Source organism: Brachypodium distachyon, chromosome 4 (assembly GCF_000005505.3).
Source record: "Brachypodium distachyon strain Bd21 chromosome 4, Brachypodium_distachyon_v3.0, whole genome shotgun sequence".
NCBI lineage: Eukaryota > Viridiplantae > Streptophyta > Magnoliopsida > Poales > Poaceae > Brachypodium > Brachypodium distachyon.
Window position 1 is genome coordinate 41,830,630 of NC_016134.3, and position 21,438 is coordinate 41,852,067.

Below are 21,438 nucleotides of genomic sequence, written 5' to 3' on the forward strand. Positions count from 1 at the left end.
GGGCCTAGACCAATTTGACCCATGGAAGATCAACTTGATTGAAAAACTTGTGCATATTCTTTAAGAAGTAGTAGCGTTCTATTTTGAATAGTTAGACCAAGTGCTCTTTTCGGTTTTAGGTCTACACGCCATCTTCCATGCAACGTGAGTTGGATTCTTCTCGGTAATGTTATGTCCTCTCCAAAGTAGGGGCGGATTCGGTAGGGGTGCCATGTGTGCCGTTTCACTTTGGGGAAATGCATTTTTTTAACCTTGTAGCGATTAGTCTAATTCTATGTACATTACATGTGGTGTTAAAAATACATGTGCATGAGACTAAACTATTGACATTGAGTTTGGCACCCCGTGTGGTGTAATCTAAATCCGCTTATGCTCCAAAGACAGTGTTTTTTTTTATGTTTATCAATCTATGAGATCACCCAAGTTTGGGAGCAAGAAAGTACTCATGTGAATGTGGGAAGAGTAGCGAGAACAGAATAGTGGTAAGTTGATAAACTCCAATTGATCAACATGTTTTTTTTATCAACATGTTAGAATTCGTCTAGAAGGTCAAGGTGCTCACTTCAGGGGTTAAAATGTTCCTAGGGTTCATCCAGACTCTGTACAAATTCAATTCAATCCATTTTAAATGGACTTGGATGACCAGAGGAAACCACACCCATGGGGGGTCCACGGCGTGAGGCGGGGCAGCGGTCACGCTCGCATGCAACCGCGCTAGCACTAGCACGGCACTGGCACGCTGTTTGTTGCGTGCGTGCAGAAGCGCAGCGGCGGCGTGGCTCGAAACTTCGGTTTCCTCGCGGAGCTAGCAGCTGCACGGCTGCAGCCTTTTCCCATCCGATCCCCCCATCCCTATCTTCCTTCTCTCTCGCTTCTCCGTGAGCTCCGAGCAAACAGGGTACAGGTACAGCTCTACTCTATCTTAGTGTCGAGGTAAGTAGTACTCACATGTTTTTAATGAACTGGAAATGTACCGGAGTAAGCAAAGTTTTTAGTGCTTCAATAAAAGTCACGAGATTTTTCTCCGGGATCGATCCAACGGGAGAAAGGCAGCAGGAAGGAGGAGGGAGGTGCAGTACAGTACAACCAAACAACCAATGCAGTGCTCTCTTTTTTCTTTACTGCCCCCAGTCCGGGCGGGCGTGGCCACCGGTTCCAGTCAGCAGTGCCGTCAGATCATGTGTGGAGGCATAAAGACAGGTTCAGTACACGTACGTACGAGACGACGGGAGATAATTCATGCCAAACAGAGATAACACTTGTTCATGTCAAAGAAGTACTGGAGTACTACTACGCCCAAGTACTGGGCGACTTTTCTTCCGTTACCGGTTGAGGAGGGAGACAGAGATGGAGTGACATTTTCTCCCCCAGCGGATTCCAAAAAAGCCGGACCTGAGTTCCGGCAGTGTCGCCGGCCGTTCCTGATCCACCACCACCCGGGGTCTCGCGCGCGGCTCACTCACATGGATAAACAACAAACAAAATGCTCGTTTCCCTTGTAACTTGGGGCTCCTCGGATTAATATACTGCTAGCAGCCATTGCTAGCACGGCAGCCTACAATGTCGTCCAGTTGTTTAGGCGGCAGACCCAGCAATGGGGCATCATCAGTGCATTACACGATGAGAAAACAAACTACGTACTGGCCCACGGGGATAACACAGAACAGTACGATAATATTATTACACACAGGAGATTTGCCGTTGCTGTTGCTGCCTGCCTGCTCCTGAATCCTGATATGGCTGATGGGTTCATTTCATCCCTCTTGGTTGCAGTCTCAGTCTGGCGGGAATGGCTTTCTAGGGCGAGAGAGATTCGGATAGCTCGGGATGATCTTTAACCAATATTTGCTTCCGTTTCGGCCGGACAGAGGGAGATCATGCATGATGGCGGTGGCGTGTTTCCTGTCAGTCAACGTCGACTGCAGGTCACTGGTGTCTCCGGCTGGTTGCAGGTTTAGCCTCCTGCTCCGCGTCATCATTTCAACCGCGAATCACCAGAATCTCCTTTTCGTGTGGTGCTCCTGCTATCTTCGATCGACTCCGAGGGTTTAGATGAATAATCTGTTTGCGGTGCTATAATGGCATTTGCTTGCTACTACCTGGAATCTGGTTGCCTTAGGTTGGCGTCGTGCATTTACTGACACGATCCAGCTACTCGATTTGTGGAATTTTTGTTTAGACCCGATTTGTAGAATTTTGTAGAACCATGACTCAGTGGCGTATCTAGCCAAATGGAACAGGGGTTCAGCAGTATTACTGCTCATTCTGTAATCCTTTTGCTACAGAGGATTATAAAGTATAGAGAAATTTCAGGTTGATCTATCCACCCTTCAGATACCGACCATAAGCCATCAGAAAAGTGTTTATCACCCACTGCTTCCTTGCCAGAAAGGTCAATGATGCACGTCTGAAGCAGGAGTACAAGTACAACTACGACGTGCGTGTATAGACAAAATAACCCTTTTCTAAACGGTTTGGGAAAAAATAATCCTAGCAAAATTTTAAACCAAATTTGACCTCATACAGCTTGGGGTGTTAAAAAGAGACAACAATTTCACGAGCAATCAATGTTTTGAAAGGTTGTATTCATGGTCCTTAGTGATGAGATGATGATCCCAAAACATCGACTGCTAAGTTTTTTCAGCGATATGGAACTTGGCGTGAGCAAAACGGTTCGGATTGGTTAAAATTTTAAATCAGGATTATTTTAAATTGGATTTTAGAAAAAGTTTCTTTTTATCAAATTAAGCCTATAATGTGGCTGAAGAAGAAGATCCGGCGATTTGCTAAGTGGGAAAAAAATGCACCAAAAACGGTATGTCTCTCTACCAATATACTACTCCCTCCGATCCATAACAAGTGTCGGCTGTACTAAATTCCCGACACTTATTATGGATCGGAGGGAGTAAAGATTGCTACAAATTAAATTTTTGCAAAAATACAACTTAGGAGTATTTTAATGAAGAATAAAGTAGAAGATATGAAAATTGTTAGGGATATTTTAATGGCAATAAAAAGTAGCAGAAGATATGAAAATTGTGTCTTAATTACTCAGTGATAGGCTAATAACCATGTATTAATTATCCAGCTAATATTTCCAAACTACAAAAAATTATTAATCCACTATTTAAGATGTGGCAAAGTCATAAAGAAATAGAGAAAAGAAATATAAAACGTACTCCCTCCGTTTCACAATTCTTGTCTCAAGTTTGTCGCAAAATGGATGTATCTATTTCTAAAAAGTGTCTAGATACATGTAAGATTTCGACAAGAATTATGAAACGGAGGGAGTAGTTTATACGACAAAACTTCCACCAATTTTCTTAAAACAACCCCATAGGATGCCGTTATATCTAAGATCACGCTCCTCCTAACAATAGCTTACCTGCTAATTTGACGGGAGTATCCAGCAAGTGCTGGGGTGTTTCTTAACTTCTAAAACTTTTAAAGCTTCTGAATTGTGAACCATTTTATTTGTTCCAGTCATATGATCGAAAACACATAATCCCTGCGAAATGGTCACCCCTCCCAAAGTCCGGAGTCCCCCACCCAAACCCTCACAGAACCCAAATCTCCAGCCCCACGTAAACAAATCACACCAAGATTCCCTGCCATCGTCATCAGAATTTACGAGGGCCTCTCCAGTCTCCCCACCCATCCACAGGGCACAACCTGACAACAACTAACACCAGGCACCAGCACCCCTCTCTCTCTTCTCCTCTCTGCTTTCTTTTCCCACCCCCTCTCTCTCCCTCACACACTGCATTGTGCACAGCCAGCCAGCCTCTCCCACTCTCCCACTTTGACTTTGACCCCCTCTCTCTCCCCGTCTCCTCGCGCACCCCACCAAAGCCTGTCCTCTACGCTAAACCCTGCTCTAATAAACCCTGACTAGGGCAGTAAGGTAGGGTAGGGCATCCTCCTCCGATGGGGAACTGCGCCGCCTCCCGGCTCGCCGGCGGCGGCGGCGGCGGTGGCGGCGCGGGAGCCGCTGGGGACCCCGTGGCGGTGTGCCGCGACCGGAAGCGCCTCATCAAGGCGGCGGCGGACCGGAGGTTCGCGCTCGCCGGGGCGCACGCCGGGTACGCGGCGGCGCTGCGCGCCGTCTCCGACGCCCTGGACGTGTTCGTCGCGCGCCACACCGCGCCGGCGCCGATTCTCATCACGCTCCCCACCCCCACCGCCTCGCCTCCCGGGTCCCCCAAGCCGGCCCAGCCGCCGCCGACTCTGCTGCCCCCCACCACGCCCTCGCCGCCGCCGCCGCAGCAGCAGCGGCGGACGGAGGTCCCAGCGGAGGACGACAACTGCGTCTCGCAGACGCCGGAGATGGGGTCCCCGAGCCCGTACGACTACTACACGCCCACGCCGGCGACCCCGCCGCCGCCGCCTGCGGCGTCGGCGGTCGGCGGGTGGGATTTCTTCAACCCGTTCTACGGAGCAGAGGAGGTGGCCGCGGCCGTGGCCATTACCGACGAGGAGATGCGCGCCGTGAGGGAGCGGGAGGGGATCCCGGAGCTAGAGGAGGCGGAAGAAGAAGACGAGGAGGAGGAGGACAAGGTGGTGGAGGGAAATACAAATACCCCCAAAGAAGAGGCTTCACTTGGAGTAGCCAAGCAGGAAGAGTCTAAAGAGATGGGCGATGCGGGGAACAATGGCGGAGGACTGGAGGTGGCCGTGGCGCAGCCTGGGCGTGAGCTCCTCGCGGCGCTGAAAGAGGTGGAGGAGCTCTTCGCCCGCGCTGCCGAGGCCGGAAAAGAGGTCTCCGGCATGCTCGAGGCCGCCGCCCGTGTCCCCGAGCTCAAAGGTATGGCCTTTATCACCCCTCCTTTAATTCTTCTTGCCTCGATTTCTCTCTCTTTCCCACTGCAACCTGCTCGATCTTTGCCACAAATGTGGTGCGTGGATGGTCGAATCCCTTTTGCTGTTTGTGGAAAAAAAATGTGAGATCTGTGTGTAAAGTTGCGAGCCTGGAGCCCTGTTGTGGTTTGGATAAATCTTTGTCAACGAAAGGTCTTCTGTTATTAGCTGGATTTGGCTACTTTTTTTATGCTCAGGGTGGTATGGAATTTAGACGGCACTGTTCTTTGTTTAGGACCGGTTGTGCCTCTGGAGATTAGACAGAGCACATCTCTTAAAAAAAGTGCCTTTAAATATTCCCGGCTGATGTAATATCCGCACACGGTCAATTTGCTATCACCTTTTCTACTTTGCAGTCCTATCATCGTCCATTTTGTTAGCCCTTTTGATGCTACTATGTGTGGTTCTTGATTGTAAAGTGGTCCTTTTGTGCTGCAAATGGATAAAGGCGACTGCTTGATGATTAGCACCATGAATCTGCACTTTTAGTTCAGTTAGAACTACACTGAAAAGACTGGTTTTGTTTGGTATTTCAAACACTAGAGATTATGTGTTGTTACCAGTAGTTGCTTGTATATTTGTTGTGTCTTTGATTGATGCTATTAACGCCAATATTTCTCTCTCGGTACAGAGAACTCGTCAAAAATAATTCATGCTATCGCATGGCATCGGTCTCCATCGTCTGTTTCATCATCATCATATAGGAGCGAGCTGGGAGCAAGCTCGAATAGTTTGTCATGGACAGATAAGAGTGAAACTAATAAGAGCGACATATTTGATGACTACAGTGGGATGAAGTCAGGAAGTCACTCCCAGACATTAGGGAGATTGTATGCTTGGGAGAAGAAACTTTATGAAGAAGTTAAGGTGGGTTGTTTGGTCTGTGTTTTAAAACCCTATATATCTGCTGCAGTCATTTAATGTTTCTGTGGATGCATAAATATAGAGAACACTGCATATCATTAAATGCGAAAGCAACAATTATCTTCAGCAAAGATTTCACCTTGGAATGAAATTGCATGTATCTTTTGTACTCAGATGTCTTTATAGTGAATGGGGCTAAATTTGCAAATCTCCCTTTGGAAGCTCTAGACATGGTGGTCTTATTGATATTGCTATCGATGATTTTTAAAACGGAAAGCAATGTGCTAATTTTTAATGCACCATGGTCAATTTATGTAGCTTATTTTGCCTATCCTATGGGGTTTGTGTATTTCTTGGCTCTTGATATGGTCAATTATATTGCATATTACTGCATCTAAAAATGATTAGGTTTGGTGCAGGCTATAGATCAAATCCGACAAACATATGAGAAGAAATGTGTGCAGCTGAGGAACCAAGATGCCAAAGGTTCAGAGCTGCGTGGTGCTGATAAAACTAGGACAACTGTTAGAGACTTGTACACAAGGATCTGGGTTTCTCTACGAGCGGCAGAATCGATATCCGATAGAATACAAAAATTGCGGGATGAGGAACTGCAACCACAACTTGTTGAGCTGTTGCATGGGTAAGCTGACCTTGTGTTTATGTGTAGGATTGTGTGATTGATGTAGTCCCATTGAATCAATACTGATGCTTTCCCTGTTCCATGACACAGCTTTACGAGAACTTGGAAACTAATGGTGGACTCTCATGAAACTCAGAGACAGATAATGTTTGAGGTTAACTCCTTTACCTGTCCTGCTTATGGGAAATTCTGCAATGATGCCCAGCGCCATGCTACTCTTAAGTTGGAGGTTGAACTTAGGAATTGGAGGTCTTGCTTCGTGAGTTACGTCAGTGCTCAGAAAGCCTATATTGAGGCTCTTGATGGCTGGCTGTCCAAGTTTATCATAACAGATACCATCCGTTACTCTCGAGGGATATCTTCAATTGCACCCAGCAGGGCAGGTGCGCCGCCTCTAGTTCTGATCTGCCATGATTGGTACACTACGCTGTCAAAGTTCCCATACAAGCGGGTGTCTTTCACCATGAGAAATTTCAACAGAAGCGTGAGGGTGCTATGGCTCAAGCAAGGGGAAGAGCAGCAGCAGAAAAGAAAGGTGGACAGCCTTGCGAAAGAGCTGGACAAGAAAATCACGGCCTACAAGCGGGCAGAGAACAAGGTCATCGAGACCAAGCTTCTGGAGCACAGGCCAGAGCAAGACGCCAAGCAGCGCATGGAGCAGCTGTCGGAGAAGAAAGAGACGCTGAACGCCCTACGGAGAAGGGTTGAGGCGGAGAAGGCGAAGCACCACCACTGCATGCGTGACACCCACGACGTCACCCTCAACGGCTTCAAGATCGGCCTCGCCAGCATCTTCGAATCGCTGACCGAGTTCTCGAAGGACTCCGTCAAGCTCTACGAGGACCTCCTAGCGCTTGCCGGCCCGAAGGACCCAGAGAAGCACACCGACCAGCAGCAGCGGCCCTGTGTCGAGGCAGGGCCGCACTCTTACCCGCACCCGGCAGTCGATGCTACATGACTGTTGAGCGAGCAATGCTCTGTTCTCGGACCTTTGTTGCATACTTTGCATTGCACTGCGTCGCCCCAGTTTTTTGGACCCCTAGAATCTTTTTCTCTAATGTTAGCTTGTAGAGTAGCAAAGCACCATGTACGCTGGTTGTTGTTGTTCTTGGGGAGGGTCATCATTCTTGTGGGCATCTGCTGCTTGTAATTATTCTTTTAGCGTGATATCATGTGAGGATTCGCTCTGCTGCCGTCTGCGACTGTCTGTGTTGCCGTTCCCTTGCCATGATTTTACTGGGCAGCAGCGCATCTGTTGCTGCTGCATATACAACAGCAGCAATGGTGCCGGCTAAAGCGGCAGCTCCGGTCACAGTATCACGAGCAGCAGCTGGTAAACAGCGCTGGGGATCAGTGATTCCCCTGACGGCCTGACCCTGAATAGCAATGGCACAGGCAGCTCGTACCTGAACTGAACAGAAGTTGAACCGGAACTGGGGAGCCGGCGTGCGTGATCGGTCGCGTTGCCGCGCTCAGCGCAGCCGGAAGCACACGGCGCTGCGTTGCTCCTGTCGCTGTGAATATGTGACACATCATTTGTCCCTATAAAAATGTCGATTGGTGTAGACTTGAGAGGCATCGTTTGATTAGTTGAGTGGACGCGTCAGGTGTGGTTGTTCGAAATAGGCACTTCCGGACCGCGCCCTGGTCATGATGTAACCTCGAGCAGCTGATACGATGTAACTTAAGCGCCCTGGTAGTAATAGCTAAGTTAGGTTCTTTATTAATGTGATGCTGTTCGCCTCTCGCGATCTCAATTCTCAGAGACAGAGAGATGGTTGCAGGATCGAACCTCCTGTATTAACTCTTAAACATCTGACATCTCTATCTAGAAAAACAGACAGATAGCCTGGGACATCACAAGTAATCACGTATGGACCGGCAGAGCTTAGCTTCTGCGGTTCCGCCTCTTTGAAAATGAGAACATGTACATTTCTTTTGTCAGATAGAGAACTCCTTGGGTCGCCGGTCGGCCTCTGCTTCGTTAGGTGAGATGGATGCAGACCGGCAGACGTGGGTGGGATGGGCCTCTAGCTGCAACGCGACCGGAGGGCGAGCTAAGCTACCCTCTCTGGTTTGCTCACGTTTCCGCCGTTATCTTCTCCGGCGACACCGATCCAAGACGTGCGTGTCGTTAATAAGCTAGTAGACGCCTTGGCGGCACATCGGGCACTGGGGCTTCCCGAGCAGCCAGCCATCGATGCACGCCAGATGGAACACGTGGCCGCACGCCGGCAGCTTCCTCGCGCTCTCGCCGGCCTGGAACTCCTGGCCGGCGAACAAGAAACACAGACACCACTCTCTTGTCAGGGAATCCATCGCACTGCACATCAATTGATCGAAGAAGCTTAATTAAGCATAGTGTAAGCGAGTGCTGACTGACATGGAGGCAGATGGGGCAGGTGGCGTGCTGCGCGGCGGTTTCCTTGGTGAGCGTCGTGGAAGGGAGGCCCTCGACGGCGGCCCTCCTTGCGGCCATGACCGAGGAGGAGCTCGGCTCGAGCTCGAAGATGTCTCCACTACGGCCGGCGCCGCCGTAGTGGTGGTGATGGAGCTGCAGCGCGTCCATCTGCCCGTCCAGCGCGCTGCTCATGGAGGGGAACGCCGACCCGCGCAGCACGCGGCCCAGCCCGATGTTCCGGAGCACCAGCCGCTGCAACAACGCAGAAAAAGAACTCGATCAGTTCGTGCTTCTCCTTATTGACGCGCAGAATCGATCAGAGTTTTTTTAGTATTGTTACTCATTTTTACGTACCGTGCGTTTGATCCTTGCGTCCATGGAGCAGTCGTCGCAGCACCAAATCCGGACGAGAGAGTCGGCGACCTCCACGGAGACGATGGCCCCGATGATGGCTCCCACGAACGTCCCCTGCAGCAGCCCCTCCTCGTTGACGAAGCCGCACAGGAGGCCCACCGCGGCGCCGACCACCGTCCCGGCTGCCCCGCAGACGGCGGCGAGGAGGGAGCGAGCCAGCCCGCCGGCGGCTCTGCTGGCCGTCGAGAGCATCTCAGGCGGGGGCTGGAGTAGGGGGGTTAAGGGATGCGAGACAGGAATCAGGAGCTCGATCGGCCTTTACGCCTAAAAAATGTGCAGAGATGCCTGCGCTAATTAGCTCGATCAATCAGCGCAGAGGGGGACGGGAATAAAGGGAGACGCGTCGACACGCAAGAGCGGACGGTGTCACGCGATCGAGGTATAGTGTATTACGTAGCTGGAAACTGATGATATAGACATCCATCAAACGGAGGAAGAATATCTTGTGTTTATATAGTACTCCGTCCGATATATGGACGTGTGCTGCGCTATCAAGCCGGGCCGGTTGGATTGATTAATCATTATAACTCAGTCGGAAGCAAAACGTCGTTAACCCGGGCGCTCCCCGTCGACGTCCGGAATGGATGGAAGAGGACATTTCATTCGCATCGTTCGTGATTCAAGCGCGCGGCCGGCGGCACAGAGGGGCCAGGGGCCTGAGCTCTCTCGCTGACCCCAACGCGCGGCGCCATGCATGGATCGAACGAAAGCAGCGACACGGCACCAACTGCAGAGTGAGTGATGGGTGGGTCGCTCGTCGATCAGAAGCTGCTAGAAGAACGATGGGCGTGATGAGTCGGAGTAGTACGTGCTTGGTTAGGTGGCGCGTGCTAATCCCAAGCGGAGGATGACGCGTGCACATCGAGCCACGTGCGGCTCGGAATATTCGTGCTGGGGAGCTGCAGAAAGAAAGATCGCAGACACCGCTCCATTTTACTCCCTCGCGCTTTTTAAAACGTAGATACATGTTGTTGCTGTAAGAAAAAAACATAGATGCATGTTTAAAAAACGTGAGGGATACATTCATGTTGGATAAATTTGGGTCATGAAGGCAGTTTCCGAGAGAGATCCTGTATACTCCCGCCTGCCTTTAGCGGGGGAATAGGAACGCGTATGCGACGCCTACTTCGAACGACCCTGAAAACGAAATGTGCCCACCTCAGCTGTTTCTCACGGTATTTGCTGACGAATGAGTGAATGACGACAACACGAGCGCATGATCAATCATCAAATCAGCCGGTAGAGTTGTACGCGTTTGTCCCCTGTATGGAAAAAAAAAATGAAGAAATGGAGGGAGTATAACGTTGCAACCTCTCTTCACGATATAAATACAAACATAAACCGACCCGAGAGCTGGACATTGATTTAATTGAAAATTTATTTTTTTACAGTTCTTCAAATTTTCGATTTTTTTAAAGAGAAACACGAGCTGATCCTCTGCTCTCTCGCCGCCCTGGGCTTTTCCCCTCCCCGCCTCCCCATCTTTAACGGGCCGAAAGCGCCTGCCCGGTACCCATCTACACTCTCCCGTGGGCTGTCTTGGTGTGGCGACTGGACTGGACGCGAACCCTCGGTGAGACGGTGACGGACGGCGGCCGGCGGCCACCGAAGACGAGAGAGAGAGATGGTGGTGATCGAGCCGGAACCGGAGCCAGAGTGCGAGGAGGCTGCGCGTCCCTCGTCCCCGCAAGCGTCCGTGGGCGGCGGGGATCCGGCGGGGGCGGAGGAAGACGAGGAGGCCTTCGAGGACGCGCTCACCGACGAGCAGTTGCGGGAGGTAGCGCCTCTCTCGAGCTTCCCATCCATCCAGTTGCTTGATTTTTTTAAGTTACCTTTGCGAATTGCTGTGCTAAGCATGAGATTCCGTTGCTACGAGCTTTTGATTAAGGCATGCTGGTAGTTAGCGTGGCGTGGTGATACTGGCGTCTCTGAGGGACGTGTGCGAGTCGATTTCTTCATTGAGGAGTTGAGGTGGAGCGACGGCGATGAATCCACTGATAGAATTCAGGCTAGTTCCGGCTGCAGAGATAGTCATGAACCAGAACCTTCAGTTTGCCCCTTCAGTCATGATCCAGAACCTTCAGATAGTCATGATAACTAAAGGATGAGGCGAGGATTAATAATCAATGCATCTTAATTGATGACATAATGTGTTCAACTGACACTTATTATCTAATAATAAATTGGTGGATCCTTATGATTTCCATGAAAAATACTCCACGGGCCCTAATGGTGTTCTACTTACGCAGCTGATGAATTTAGATTATCTAATTTGGTGTATTAATTCTTAGCATGCATATGGCACCATAGGTCAGTTTCACGATTTGGTGTTCTCGCTCAGCAGCTATGCAAAGTTGGAGTGTGGGAGGTTTAATTGAAACAAATACATGCTTGTGTCTACTAACTGACGAAGTATATATATGTGATACATACAAAACCGGCATTTACAGATTGCTGGCTCAAGTGGTAGACTGATAGGTGCTAGGCAGAACTTCTTCCTTCTATTTTACTTTAAGTGCTTACTTTCATACCCTGTTTCCTTTTGCATGATAGTATGACCTGTTGTGATCTGTAACAAATGCAAAGCCCGTTCGCAATGGTTAGCTAAATTTGTTGCTTTGATAGATTATCGGACTGATACTAACTGCCTCTACATAGTAAACCCTGATAGACTATGACTGTCTAACAACTGCTAAACCACAATGGGATTTACCAGCTTTGAGAAGCCTTGTGGAAGCTGTTCAAACTTATCTTACCATGCTGTTTTTCTTTTAGTTTTGGATTTGGTACTCTCGAGCATCATGTTGAAGAGATTTACTTCAGATTTCCTTTCTACTTGCTCTAGAAAGCTAGAAGCCAAGCAAATGACGCAAAAGCAGAAGGAAACAGACATTTTGGTGCTGGAGAATATGAGGATGCATTATCACAATATGAAATTGCATTGCAAATTTCTGCCGAGTTGGAATCTGGTGAAGACATACGCTCTGCATGCCATTCAAATCGTTCCATATGTTTCTTGAAATTGGTAAGTTATTTTTCGGATTGGTCAAAGACTTTGGAGGACATAGAATATTACCAGAGTTTGCTTGCCATTATTGCTCATTTTCACTGATGTAACCATGCAATAATTCTATAATAGTATATTGTTATACGAAGATGGTACCCGTAGCTTATAATTATCCATCTTTTTGTAGGGAAGTGGCAGGAGCTCTGCTATAATAGTGTCTCTTAAATCTACATTCTTAATGTACTGTGTTCATGCCCTTACTTTCTTCACTTCTTGTTAATCTTTGCTAGAAAGCACCATTAAGAACTGTGCCGCATAACTTGCTATAGTAAACCATATTAATCGGGTACTTGTAGTTGAAATCGTTTATTTATTTGTAGATTTCTGAAAATGTCCTGCTTGACTAGTCTGATTCCCATTCCTAGAGGAAAAAAAACAGTCTAATTTCTAATGTTTTTATATGCTTGGACCTGCGCTTTCTGTAAACAAGTTATTTAATTTTGGTAATATCTTACTACATGCAAATTCCAGTGCTAACTTCGTGTAATCTAGGGGAAATATGATGAAGCAATTAAGGAGTGCACCAAAGCACTTGAGCTGAATCCTTCATATTTGAAAGCTCTGGTTCGGAGGGGAGAAGCACATGAAAAGCTCGAACACTATGATGAGGCTATTGCTGGTTAGATTTTATCCTCGTTGTGTGCATGTATATTTTCAATTTCAGATCATCACATTCACATCACATCTGATGCCATTTTTGAAGTTCCACCAGTGCTGAGTTTTGTCCATTTGTTCCTCTTCACAGACATGAAAAAAATTCTTGAGCTAGATCCTTCAAATGTACAAGCTAAGAGATCATTGTTCCGACTTGAGCCACTGGCAGCAGAGAAAAGGGAAAAGATGAAGGAAGAAATGCTTGGTAATATTCTTCGCAAACGTTTAGACTAAAGTGGCAATCATGTCAGGTTTTGTCAGGTGGACCATTACAAAAACCATACCCATACCCACGAGTATATCCATCACCCACGCGCGACCTTACTGATGGGTCTATGATTGTACCCATGTCTAGGTTACCCATTGGGTCGCCAGGTCCATCAGTTACACATTGGTCTAATATAGTTGAAGTGACTGCATTAATATGAGATCATAATACACATGAAAGAATTGATATTATGTATGCGTTATTATGATTTGGCAGATTAGAGTGATTATGTATCAATAGAAGGGCATAATTTACATGTCAAATGATAATGCATTTCTTAATTATAGTTTGACATATAAACATTATTAAAATATTAATTGGGCGACCCATAGGCAACCCACGGGCATGAACTTGTACCCATACAATACCATGACTAATCGGGTTACCCATGGGCCATGGGTAACAGCCATGGGCGAAAACGGCAGCCCATACCCTACCCATTCAGGTCGGGTACTATCCATGGGCGTACTTACTTACAGGTAAGATTTGCCAACCTTTAGTTTAGACTTCAGACTTTAGAACAGCATTATCTGCATTTATGTTTCCACTGTAGTTTATAGCTCAAGCCATCTTATATGTGTTGTGGTGCTCCCATTGATGCAAACATGTCTTATCTACTTACTGGCACACCTTTTAGTGATCGTGAGTCGATCAAATATGTATGGTGAATGTACCGATGTTTTAACTTTTAACATTGCTCATAGGCTCTAACAGCTTTTCTAAACAAATCGGAATTATTTAGATATCCTGGTTTTGTATTAAGAATCCCGTTTTATTTTGATTATGTCATGTGGATTTCTGCACCCATAGCTCGTGGTATTTGATTTCAGTTTAGCTCATCTTTTCCCTATCTAAATTTATGTGCCTGAATTATCTGTTGCAGCAAAGCTGAAAGATTTGGGCAACTCGGTGTTGGGGCGCTTTGGAATGAGTGTGGACAACTTCAAAGCTGTTAAAGATCCAAACACGGGCTCATACTCCCTTTCTTTCCAGCAATAACACAGTTTAATGAAATATACATATGAACATGGCTAGATGCATCACTGGTCTCCTTGTAATCTTGGTTGCAATTGTGCGCGATAAGTTTGTAGGTTTATGGTCAGAATGTTGAGCCTAAGATGAGACCAATCCTGGATTATGACTCCCTCTCTTTTTGTCTACTCCTTCCATGCGAGAGATGATTTTCCAAGTTTAAGCTTGTATGATATGCATATACATTTGCTGCCTGAGTCCAAAGTTGTTCTTGTTCTTCTGAAATGGGAATGCTTACCTGCCATGGAACTGCTTCCCTGTTCTTTTGTGAGGATACGAAACCATCTGTGTTTTGTAGATTTGCACTTGCAGATCCTGAGCTTATTCCTGTTCAGTTTCTGTGTGACTGTTGGTAATCTCTGGTGTCACCGTTTGTGAAATCGTTCTCTTTGTTTGTAGACCAGCACAATGTTTATGTTCATCTCTTTAGAAATGCATCACAGTTTGCTCTTGAACGTGGAACTCGTATAGCATTTGCGGTTCCAGCCGAAATCAACCGCTTCTTCTGGAACTGATGATGTACCAGGCATTCAGGTTGCAATGGCTATGGCATGGCTCTATAAGGCAGTGACATCTCAAGAAAAAATGTATGTGACCAGCGCTGAGAGTCTAAGATCCCATGTGTTCTCATTTCCTTTTTCAATGTCGTTCTGTGCAATTAAACTGCAGACAAAATGCGACAACTTTTCTTCTTGTACCAAAGAATCCAGTTACACTTATCCGGTACGGCACCCATGTGCCTCGAGAATGAACACACACACGGTCCTACAGATCTACACAACACTACCACTGCGGACGCGCCGAAACCAAAGATGGCACCCTTTGCCGTGCCATCACTCGCCCACGCCAACATGGGCGCACGTACACAAACCCAACACCAAAACACAACCAAAACGGTGCAGCGCGCGGCTACGTCGCGGCGTTCGCGGCTGCGGCTGCCTCGATCCTCCGCCACCGGTCGGCCCTGGCGTCGGCGTCGGCGTCAGCCTCGGCGCGGCTGGCGGCGAGGCCCGCGGCGCAGCGGGCGTACATCTCGGGCGCCATCTGCTGGAGCAGGGCCTTGACGCTCCCCGTGACGTCCCGCACGCACTTGCTCCAGTGCCGCTCCAGGTTGTCCTCGATGCTCGCCACGAACGCCGGCAGGATCCTCTCCATCGTCGCGCCCCCGTCGGAGCTGGAGCACGCAAGCTCCAGGAACCTCTCGTTGTTCCACACGTACAGCGCCCTCTCTGCCACCTGCAAACGGAATGAACAACGTCATCCTATTGGGTAAGTTTGATGATGAAAGAGATCGCATAGCTCCTGCAGCATTATGATGATTGATTACTACTACTACTAAGCTCACGGGAATTATCTTAGACTGGATTGCACGCCACGACGACAAAAGTGTTATTACTAGTATTTTAATGGCTCAAATTTGGGGATATTCCGTGTCAGGGTAATACGATGCATTAGCTTCACGGGATTCAGATTCTCAGGGCGCACTTTTGCATCGCCATGTGACAACCATGTTTTGGCAAATGCATTCCCGAATGGGTTGTTGCTTTGGAAATGGAAAGATGATCAGGGACGGTGAAAGTCGAAAGCGGCGTTTTGAGGCTGACTTGCACGAACCATTTAGATTGTACGTGCATGCACGACAAACCAAAGTGACATCACTTTATAAAGCTGCTTTATCATCGGAACTTTTGATCAGCTACTGTTCACTCACCACCAGCAGCAAACTTTCCCCCCCCCCCCCCCCACATGTACCCAACCCAACCATTGCCAAACCCCTAGCTCGGTACGGTGCTGAAGTTGATGAGTGAATCTCTCCAACAGACAACACCACAACGGTTAAGTAAAGTAAAGCAGTGGATTTTAACAGTATATTCTAGCTCATTCCGTAATCACACATATCTGAAACTGGCTAATGATTGTTAAAGAAAAGTGGCCATTGCTTAACTTTAGAAATGCAGCATAATTCATTCTGAAATGAACTTTACCCTAAAAAAAAAGAAATGAACTTGATAAACTATTTGACTAAATTCTCGAATTTCCGATCGTTCACGTAGTTGGTGCAACCAAATGCTCATGCGAAATTACGGCAAGATCGATCGACAAGCACGAACCTGAGAGCTGCAGCTAGTGGCGCAGCGCGCGATCCGGGAGCAGATGGGCACGGCGAGCGCGTCGAACTGGTCCTGCTGGAGCACCTCGACGATCTCCTCCAGCTCGTCGATGAGCAGCACTTCCTTCTGGCAGTTGGTGACCGGCCAGCGGCGGAGGATCCCCTGGACGACCGCACCAACGAGCGCCGGCTCCTTGTGCACGAACTGCAGAACGCAGTAGACGAGCTGGCGGTGGTACGCGTGGAGCCACCGCGTCCGGTGCAGCGGCATGAGCACCCGGAGCAGGAACCCCCGGTGCTCCTCCTTGAGCGGCACGGCGAAGCCGTTGATGATGCTGCCGCAGATCTCGAGCAGCTCCCCGACGCCCGCCGGGGATGATGAGGAGGAGTCGTGGTGGGCGAAGCGGAGGAGGGCGGCGGCCATGGAGCGGCGCATGAAGGCGCGGTCCGGAGTGAGCTTGGAGTAGAGCATGTGGTAGGCCGTCTTGAGGCGGTCACGCTCGCGGGGGTCGTCGGAGGCGAAGAGGGAGACGAGGCTGGCGAGGAAGCGGCGGTCGAGGTGGTGGCGGAGGGATTTGGTGGCGTCGTCGTCCCCGGCGCCGGCGACCATGGCGAGGAGGATGTCGTAGACGGCCTGCAGGTGCGGCCACGACGGGAGGAGGGAGACCGCGGGCGACTCCTCGTCGATGGCGGCGGGCGCGTCGGCGAGCGGGCAGGACGCGGACGGCGGCGGGGGCGGCATTTCGCGGAACAGGTTTGCCGCGAGCATCTTGACGAGCGCCGCCATGACCCGATGGTCCAGCCCCGGCGCTGGCTGTTGCTTATTCTTCGTGTCGATGCTGGTTGACGAGGAGCGGACGGCGTCGAGCACCTCCGAGAGGCGCTCACGCTTGGCGTCGCGCTCGGAGGCGGGCTCGCCGGCGTCGGAGAAGGCGAAGACGCGGCAGCAGGAGCCGATCTTGTCGATGAGCGTCTCGGCCTCGGGCTCCGGCGACGGCGGCGGCAGCGTGAACACGAACACGCCGTCGGGGTTCTCGAGCTGCAGCAGGTGCAGCAGCGTCGTCGACCTCCTCTTGGCGGCCGCCAGCGGCGCCGCCCTCGCCACCTCCGTAGCCGCGCCCATCGATGGAGTGGAGACCTTCCCACAGGGGCTGGCTGCAGCACTGCACTACGCAGAGAGGGGTCACGAGAAGCAGGGCCGGGGTAACAAACAAGGCGGGGGGGGCGAGACGGGGCTTAAAAGAGGAGGCAAGGGTCGATCGTGGAAGAAAGCGAGGAAGCGGCCAAGCGGCGGCGATGATTTCCCTGCGCGCGCGCTCGGAAACGACGAGCCGTGGGGCGTTGGAGCTGACGCTACGTGCTCGCTCACGCTCACGCTGCTCCTGCCTCGGCCTCGGTCGCACTCGCATGCAGCCGCAGCCGCAGCCGCAGGAAAATCTGATCCAAAGCTTCCGCGCGCGTCTGCCTCGTCTCTTGTCGTCGTCCTGGGCCGGGCTGGTCAAGGCCGGCGGGCTCTTATAGGCGTGGGGGGCGAAACCGAGGCGCGCGGCGTGGCTGGACCCGCTGGCCGTCACGTCCACGTCCAGCAGCAGCACCAACCAAAAGGGATTGATTTGTTTGTGCGGGTTGCTGAGTAGTACTAGTAAGAGATCCAGTGCGTTGGATTTAGCTGGACCGACCGAGACGCTACTGTTGCTCCCGTGCATGTGAGGCCGTGGTCCGGCCTCTCTTTTGGTTCGTTCGTTCGTTCTCACGCAAGTAAATGAGACTGAGGCAGAGAGAGTATGCAGCATGAAAATAGTAGAAGGCTGACCGTGTTGAGCGAATGAGCGGCCGCGGTGCAAAATTGCATAACCTAGTGACCCAGGGTAGCTCCTATGCTATCATTAGGTGACCTAGGGTAGCTAAGGTGGCTGTCCATCAAACGGCAGATTTGAGATGGTGGCCAACATAGCAGTAGATGATTGTGTCAAGCTAGCTACGGCGGCTAGCCTACTACGAGGTCCTCTGATTTAATTGAGACAAGTGATTCTCAATCATGCAATGATGGATGAGATCCAAGGCTCAGGAGGAGCAAGCAACCGTCTCCTGGACGCATCGTCGTCACACGGTCTCGCCACGGTTCAACGTACTATACTACGTGTGTTGATTGGTTGCTTCAAATCCATGCTGCCGGTAGATTGCGACAGAGGTACTAGTAGTACTGCCCACAGTTTTCTCCCGGTGTCCGGTCGCGTCTCACTCACGCCTGGCCGCATGGCATCCACGGGCCACGGGCGGGCGCGCCGTGCGCCTACGGCCAAAAAGATGCCGCGCGGCGCCATGTGCGCTGCATGCCAACGAAACCTAGCTAGCCCACGGACGGACGTATTGGCGAAACGAAACCGGATCCAATCAGAGCACGCGGTGGCCGGCCGGCCGGCACCGGAAGTCCGGAAGAACGAAACAAGATGCCCCGGCCATGCATTCGCTGGTTGGTTCCATTGGTTGCTGGTTCAGAAGAGTTCAGAAAGTTAACGGGGACTCCGGCGAGGCGGCGAGCTAGCGGATCAGTTTACTATACATATAACATGCTGAGTAGATATATGCCTATGATCGGTTCGTGACTGACAGGGGTGTTGGATTCTGTGAGCCCAATTGCCCTGCCCAACATGTCGTCAACGTCGAGCCTGAAGGGACATGAAAACGGACACGAAACATGTTGCGCCTAGTTAATCTTGCGAGCTGTGTCGTGTCCCCCAGAAAAGCTGATGCAGGTGTTGGCTATATTACAAGGACAAACATGCAAGTGGCGATGGAGCATATATACACTGCACCGGGCACTGGCGGGGGAGGCTAATTCACTCATCCGTGAGTCCAGAGATCACAAACTTTGATCTCAAGCTGAGCTGGTGGTACGTACCGCGCGAGAGGAAATGCACGAGCAGATTGTGATTGAGAAATTAGTTTGCTCCTACGGAGATCGTAATGACATGGTTGGTCCGTTGGTGATGACGGTGATGCTCCCATGAAATTGAATTGGGCATTTGTTGGGTCTAAAAGCGGTTGATATTGTGTGAACCAAGGACTGCCGTTGTCTGCATTGTAGTACATTATGGCAAGCCTGTTTTAGTTCATGAATATCAAGCCGTGAATCATCAAAATACTAACAACCGCGAAAGGTTAATACATCCCATACTGACTACAAGGTATACTAATTTGCTGTACCAAATCAGTGCAGTACAACTGTCGCAATATTATCCAAGGAAGAATAATCGGTTGATAAGATGTCATGAGGTGATTGTCAAATGATGAACTTTTCAAAATTTGCAGCGTGAAGATTCAGAACTGCAGACGCTTGATCTTGTTCAACGATTTTACTGAGGAAATATTATTTCTCGGTGAGATAGAATAAAGTACTCCTTCCGATCCATAACAAACGTCGGGGACCAACTTTGTACTAAATCCCCGTGCTTATTATGGAGGGAGTACATCTTTAGCAGATTCCACATCATTAACAATCTAACGGATAGTACGTTCATGAATTCAATCTACCTAATGTATGTTTGATAGAAACAATACCAGAATCTGCTTGTTCCTCGTGTCCTTGTATCTTCCCGTGTTTTTTCATGAACACATGAAAAACTACCACGTGTCATAGAGAACGAAAAACCATTCAGAATTATTTCTTGTCATAAAGAACGGTTACGGTAATCACATCCACCTATCCCTACTAAACTTTATCTACTGCACATTGTCTTTTTTATAAAGAAGAAGGGGCTGAAAGGAAAAGTGTCAAGAGGTGGGGGGATAAGGGAAATGGTTCACCATATATGAGTTTCGGTTCTCGAACTAACCATTTCCTTCTATACAGGGTGCCCATAGTCTTTTGTCATGAATTCCTAGCCTATATAAAACATCTTAGGTCATGTAACCATTCATTTTGTACTTACCGTAAATTTGCTAAGCATAATTGTACATTTATGTAATTATTTGTGCATTATGAATTTAGCTAAAAAGAAAACTTTTTATATAACGGCTTCTCCTAAAACCTTAAAGAACCTATAAATAAAAATCTTCAATATTATATTCAAGATTCATTATTCGTTAATTTGTACTGTATAAATAAGCACTGCAAAATATTATATTTAGTACTCAAAAAAATATTTATGTCCCAAAACATGAATTTATATGGTACATCTTTGAAGCAAAAAATATCAACACATTTAAATTTGCGACATCTTAATTATCCTAAAAATAACAATGCTTACGAAATCTATGATAATGCACTTTATCACCACTAATAAGCGAGCACGTGCACGCACGTCAAATATAAAATATGTCTTTTGAATCTCATGTTTCTTAAACTACTTTGTTTTAATTGATTTTTATTAATGTTTTTTACATTGAGCCACTTAAATAGGTGTAATGGTTCAACGATGCCAGCGGGCGCGTGTAGTTATTGTTTGGGTCATAGCATGACAGTGTGTGGAAAGCTGCCTTGTTGTTGGAGTTTCTTCGAGGCATTTGAGTTATAGTAAAGTCTTTTAAATCTCCAGTCATAAAACAGAATTAAGCAAACAGATGTGCAAGCACTGCACTGAAACAATTCTAATCACTCTGAGCATATTGGAGTTTCTTCGAGACATTTGAGTTATAGTAAAGTCTTTTAAATCTCCAGTCATAAAACAGAATTAAGTAAACAAATGTGCAAGCGCTGCACTAAAACAATTCTAATCACTCTGAGCATACCATGAAAGCATAAATTCACAATTACCGTATATAGAAAATAAACTCAATCACCTTGGGCAAATAAAACGGCTCCTCAATTTCAATGCTGCACAAAAAATTCAGTTCTGCACCTAAATTTGCTTCTCTGCAGATGGAAGTAATTCCGTCTTATGGCTTTGGTAAGGATAATACCAAACCAAGAAATTAAAAACAGTGGATTTCTTGAAACAAACCTACTTCCCATCACATGTAAAAGTGAAGCTCAAATATTTTTTTTTTGTATGTAACTTCGACTGGCTCTCACTGGCATCAGTGCTTCATGGAGAAAATTATGTAACTGATGTGCCTATGCATGCACATTTCAGGAAGACATACAGAATAACACTCAAATTTCGAGTGAACTGCACTCGTTAGAGGG

The 21,438-nt window shown here is 48.5% G+C and overlaps 4 protein-coding genes across 4 annotated transcripts; 2 read left to right on the top strand and 2 right to left on the bottom strand.

Annotated features, from left to right (window-relative positions):
• Positions 1-3,570: 3,570 nt before the first annotated feature.
• LOC100844006 (nitrate regulatory gene2 protein) lies at positions 3,571-7,557 on the top strand. The gene is made up of 4 exons (XM_003576736.4): positions 3,571-4,804; positions 5,489-5,724; positions 6,141-6,364; positions 6,455-7,557. Exons 1-4 carry the CDS (start codon positions 3,928-3,930, stop codon positions 7,320-7,322), a joined length of 2,205 nt encoding a protein of 734 aa, XP_003576784.1. The 5' UTR covers positions 3,571-3,927; the 3' UTR covers positions 7,323-7,557.
• A 582-nt stretch (positions 7,558-8,139) lies between these two features.
• Positions 8,140-9,622, bottom strand: LOC100844304 (NEP1-interacting protein 2). Its single transcript, XM_003576737.4, has 3 exons — positions 9,120-9,622; positions 8,748-9,017; positions 8,140-8,632 (listed from the first exon to the last, which is right to left on the bottom strand). The coding sequence occupies exons 1-3, from the start codon at positions 9,369-9,371 to the stop codon at positions 8,507-8,509; spliced, it is 648 nt and encodes a 215-aa protein (XP_003576785.1). The 5' UTR covers positions 9,372-9,622; the 3' UTR covers positions 8,140-8,506.
• Positions 9,623-10,661: 1,039 nt separating this feature from the next.
• On the top strand, positions 10,662-14,449 carry LOC100840165 (tetratricopeptide repeat protein 1). Its single transcript, XM_003578502.4, has 5 exons — positions 10,662-10,956; positions 12,025-12,204; positions 12,739-12,865; positions 12,992-13,105; positions 14,052-14,449. The coding sequence occupies exons 1-5, from the start codon at positions 10,804-10,806 to the stop codon at positions 14,165-14,167; spliced, it is 690 nt and encodes a 229-aa protein (XP_003578550.1). The 5' UTR covers positions 10,662-10,803; the 3' UTR covers positions 14,168-14,449.
• Positions 14,450-14,802: 353 nt separating this feature from the next.
• Positions 14,803-17,807, bottom strand: LOC100844608 (serine/threonine protein phosphatase 2A 57 kDa regulatory subunit B' alpha isoform). Its single transcript, XM_003576738.4, has 2 exons — positions 16,312-17,807; positions 14,803-15,436 (listed from the first exon to the last, which is right to left on the bottom strand). The coding sequence occupies exons 1-2, from the start codon at positions 17,431-17,433 to the stop codon at positions 15,110-15,112; spliced, it is 1,449 nt and encodes a 482-aa protein (XP_003576786.1). The 5' UTR covers positions 17,434-17,807; the 3' UTR covers positions 14,803-15,109.
• Positions 17,808-21,438: the final 3,631 nt, after the last annotated feature.

Bases quoted from the DNA above. Each gene is read 5' to 3' on its own strand.
- LOC100844006 (XM_003576736.4), top strand. From the start codon at position 3,928: ATGGGGAACTGCGCCGCCTCCCGGCTCGCCGGCGGCGGCGGCGGCGGT. The intron at 5,725-6,140 runs GTGGGTTGTTTG...GGTTTGGTGCAG, and splicing joins AACTTTATGAAGAAGTTAAG to GCTATAGATCAAATCCGACA. The intron at 6,365-6,454 runs GTAAGCTGACCT...TCCATGACACAG, and splicing joins CTTGTTGAGCTGTTGCATGG to CTTTACGAGAACTTGGAAAC.
- LOC100844304 (XM_003576737.4), bottom strand. From the start codon at position 9,371: ATGCTCTCGACGGCCAGCAGAGCCGCCGGCGGGCTGGCTCGCTCCCTC. The intron at 9,018-9,119 runs GTACGTAAAAAT...GCGTTGTTGCAG, and splicing joins ACGCAAGGATCAAACGCACG to CGGCTGGTGCTCCGGAACAT. The intron at 8,633-8,747 runs GTCAGTCAGCAC...TTCGCCGGCCAG, and splicing joins CCTGCCCCATCTGCCTCCAT to GAGTTCCAGGCCGGCGAGAG.
- LOC100840165 (XM_003578502.4), top strand. From the start codon at position 10,804: ATGGTGGTGATCGAGCCGGAACCGGAGCCAGAGTGCGAGGAGGCTGCG. The intron at 12,205-12,738 runs GTAAGTTATTTT...CGTGTAATCTAG, and splicing joins CCATATGTTTCTTGAAATTG to GGGAAATATGATGAAGCAAT. The intron at 12,866-12,991 runs GTTAGATTTTAT...TCCTCTTCACAG, and splicing joins CTATGATGAGGCTATTGCTG to ACATGAAAAAAATTCTTGAG.
- LOC100844608 (XM_003576738.4), bottom strand. From the start codon at position 17,433: ATGGGCGCGGCTACGGAGGTGGCGAGGGCGGCGCCGCTGGCGGCCGCC. The intron at 15,437-16,311 runs GTTCGTGCTTGT...TTCCGTTTGCAG, and splicing joins CCACTAGCTGCAGCTCTCAG to GTGGCAGAGAGGGCGCTGTA.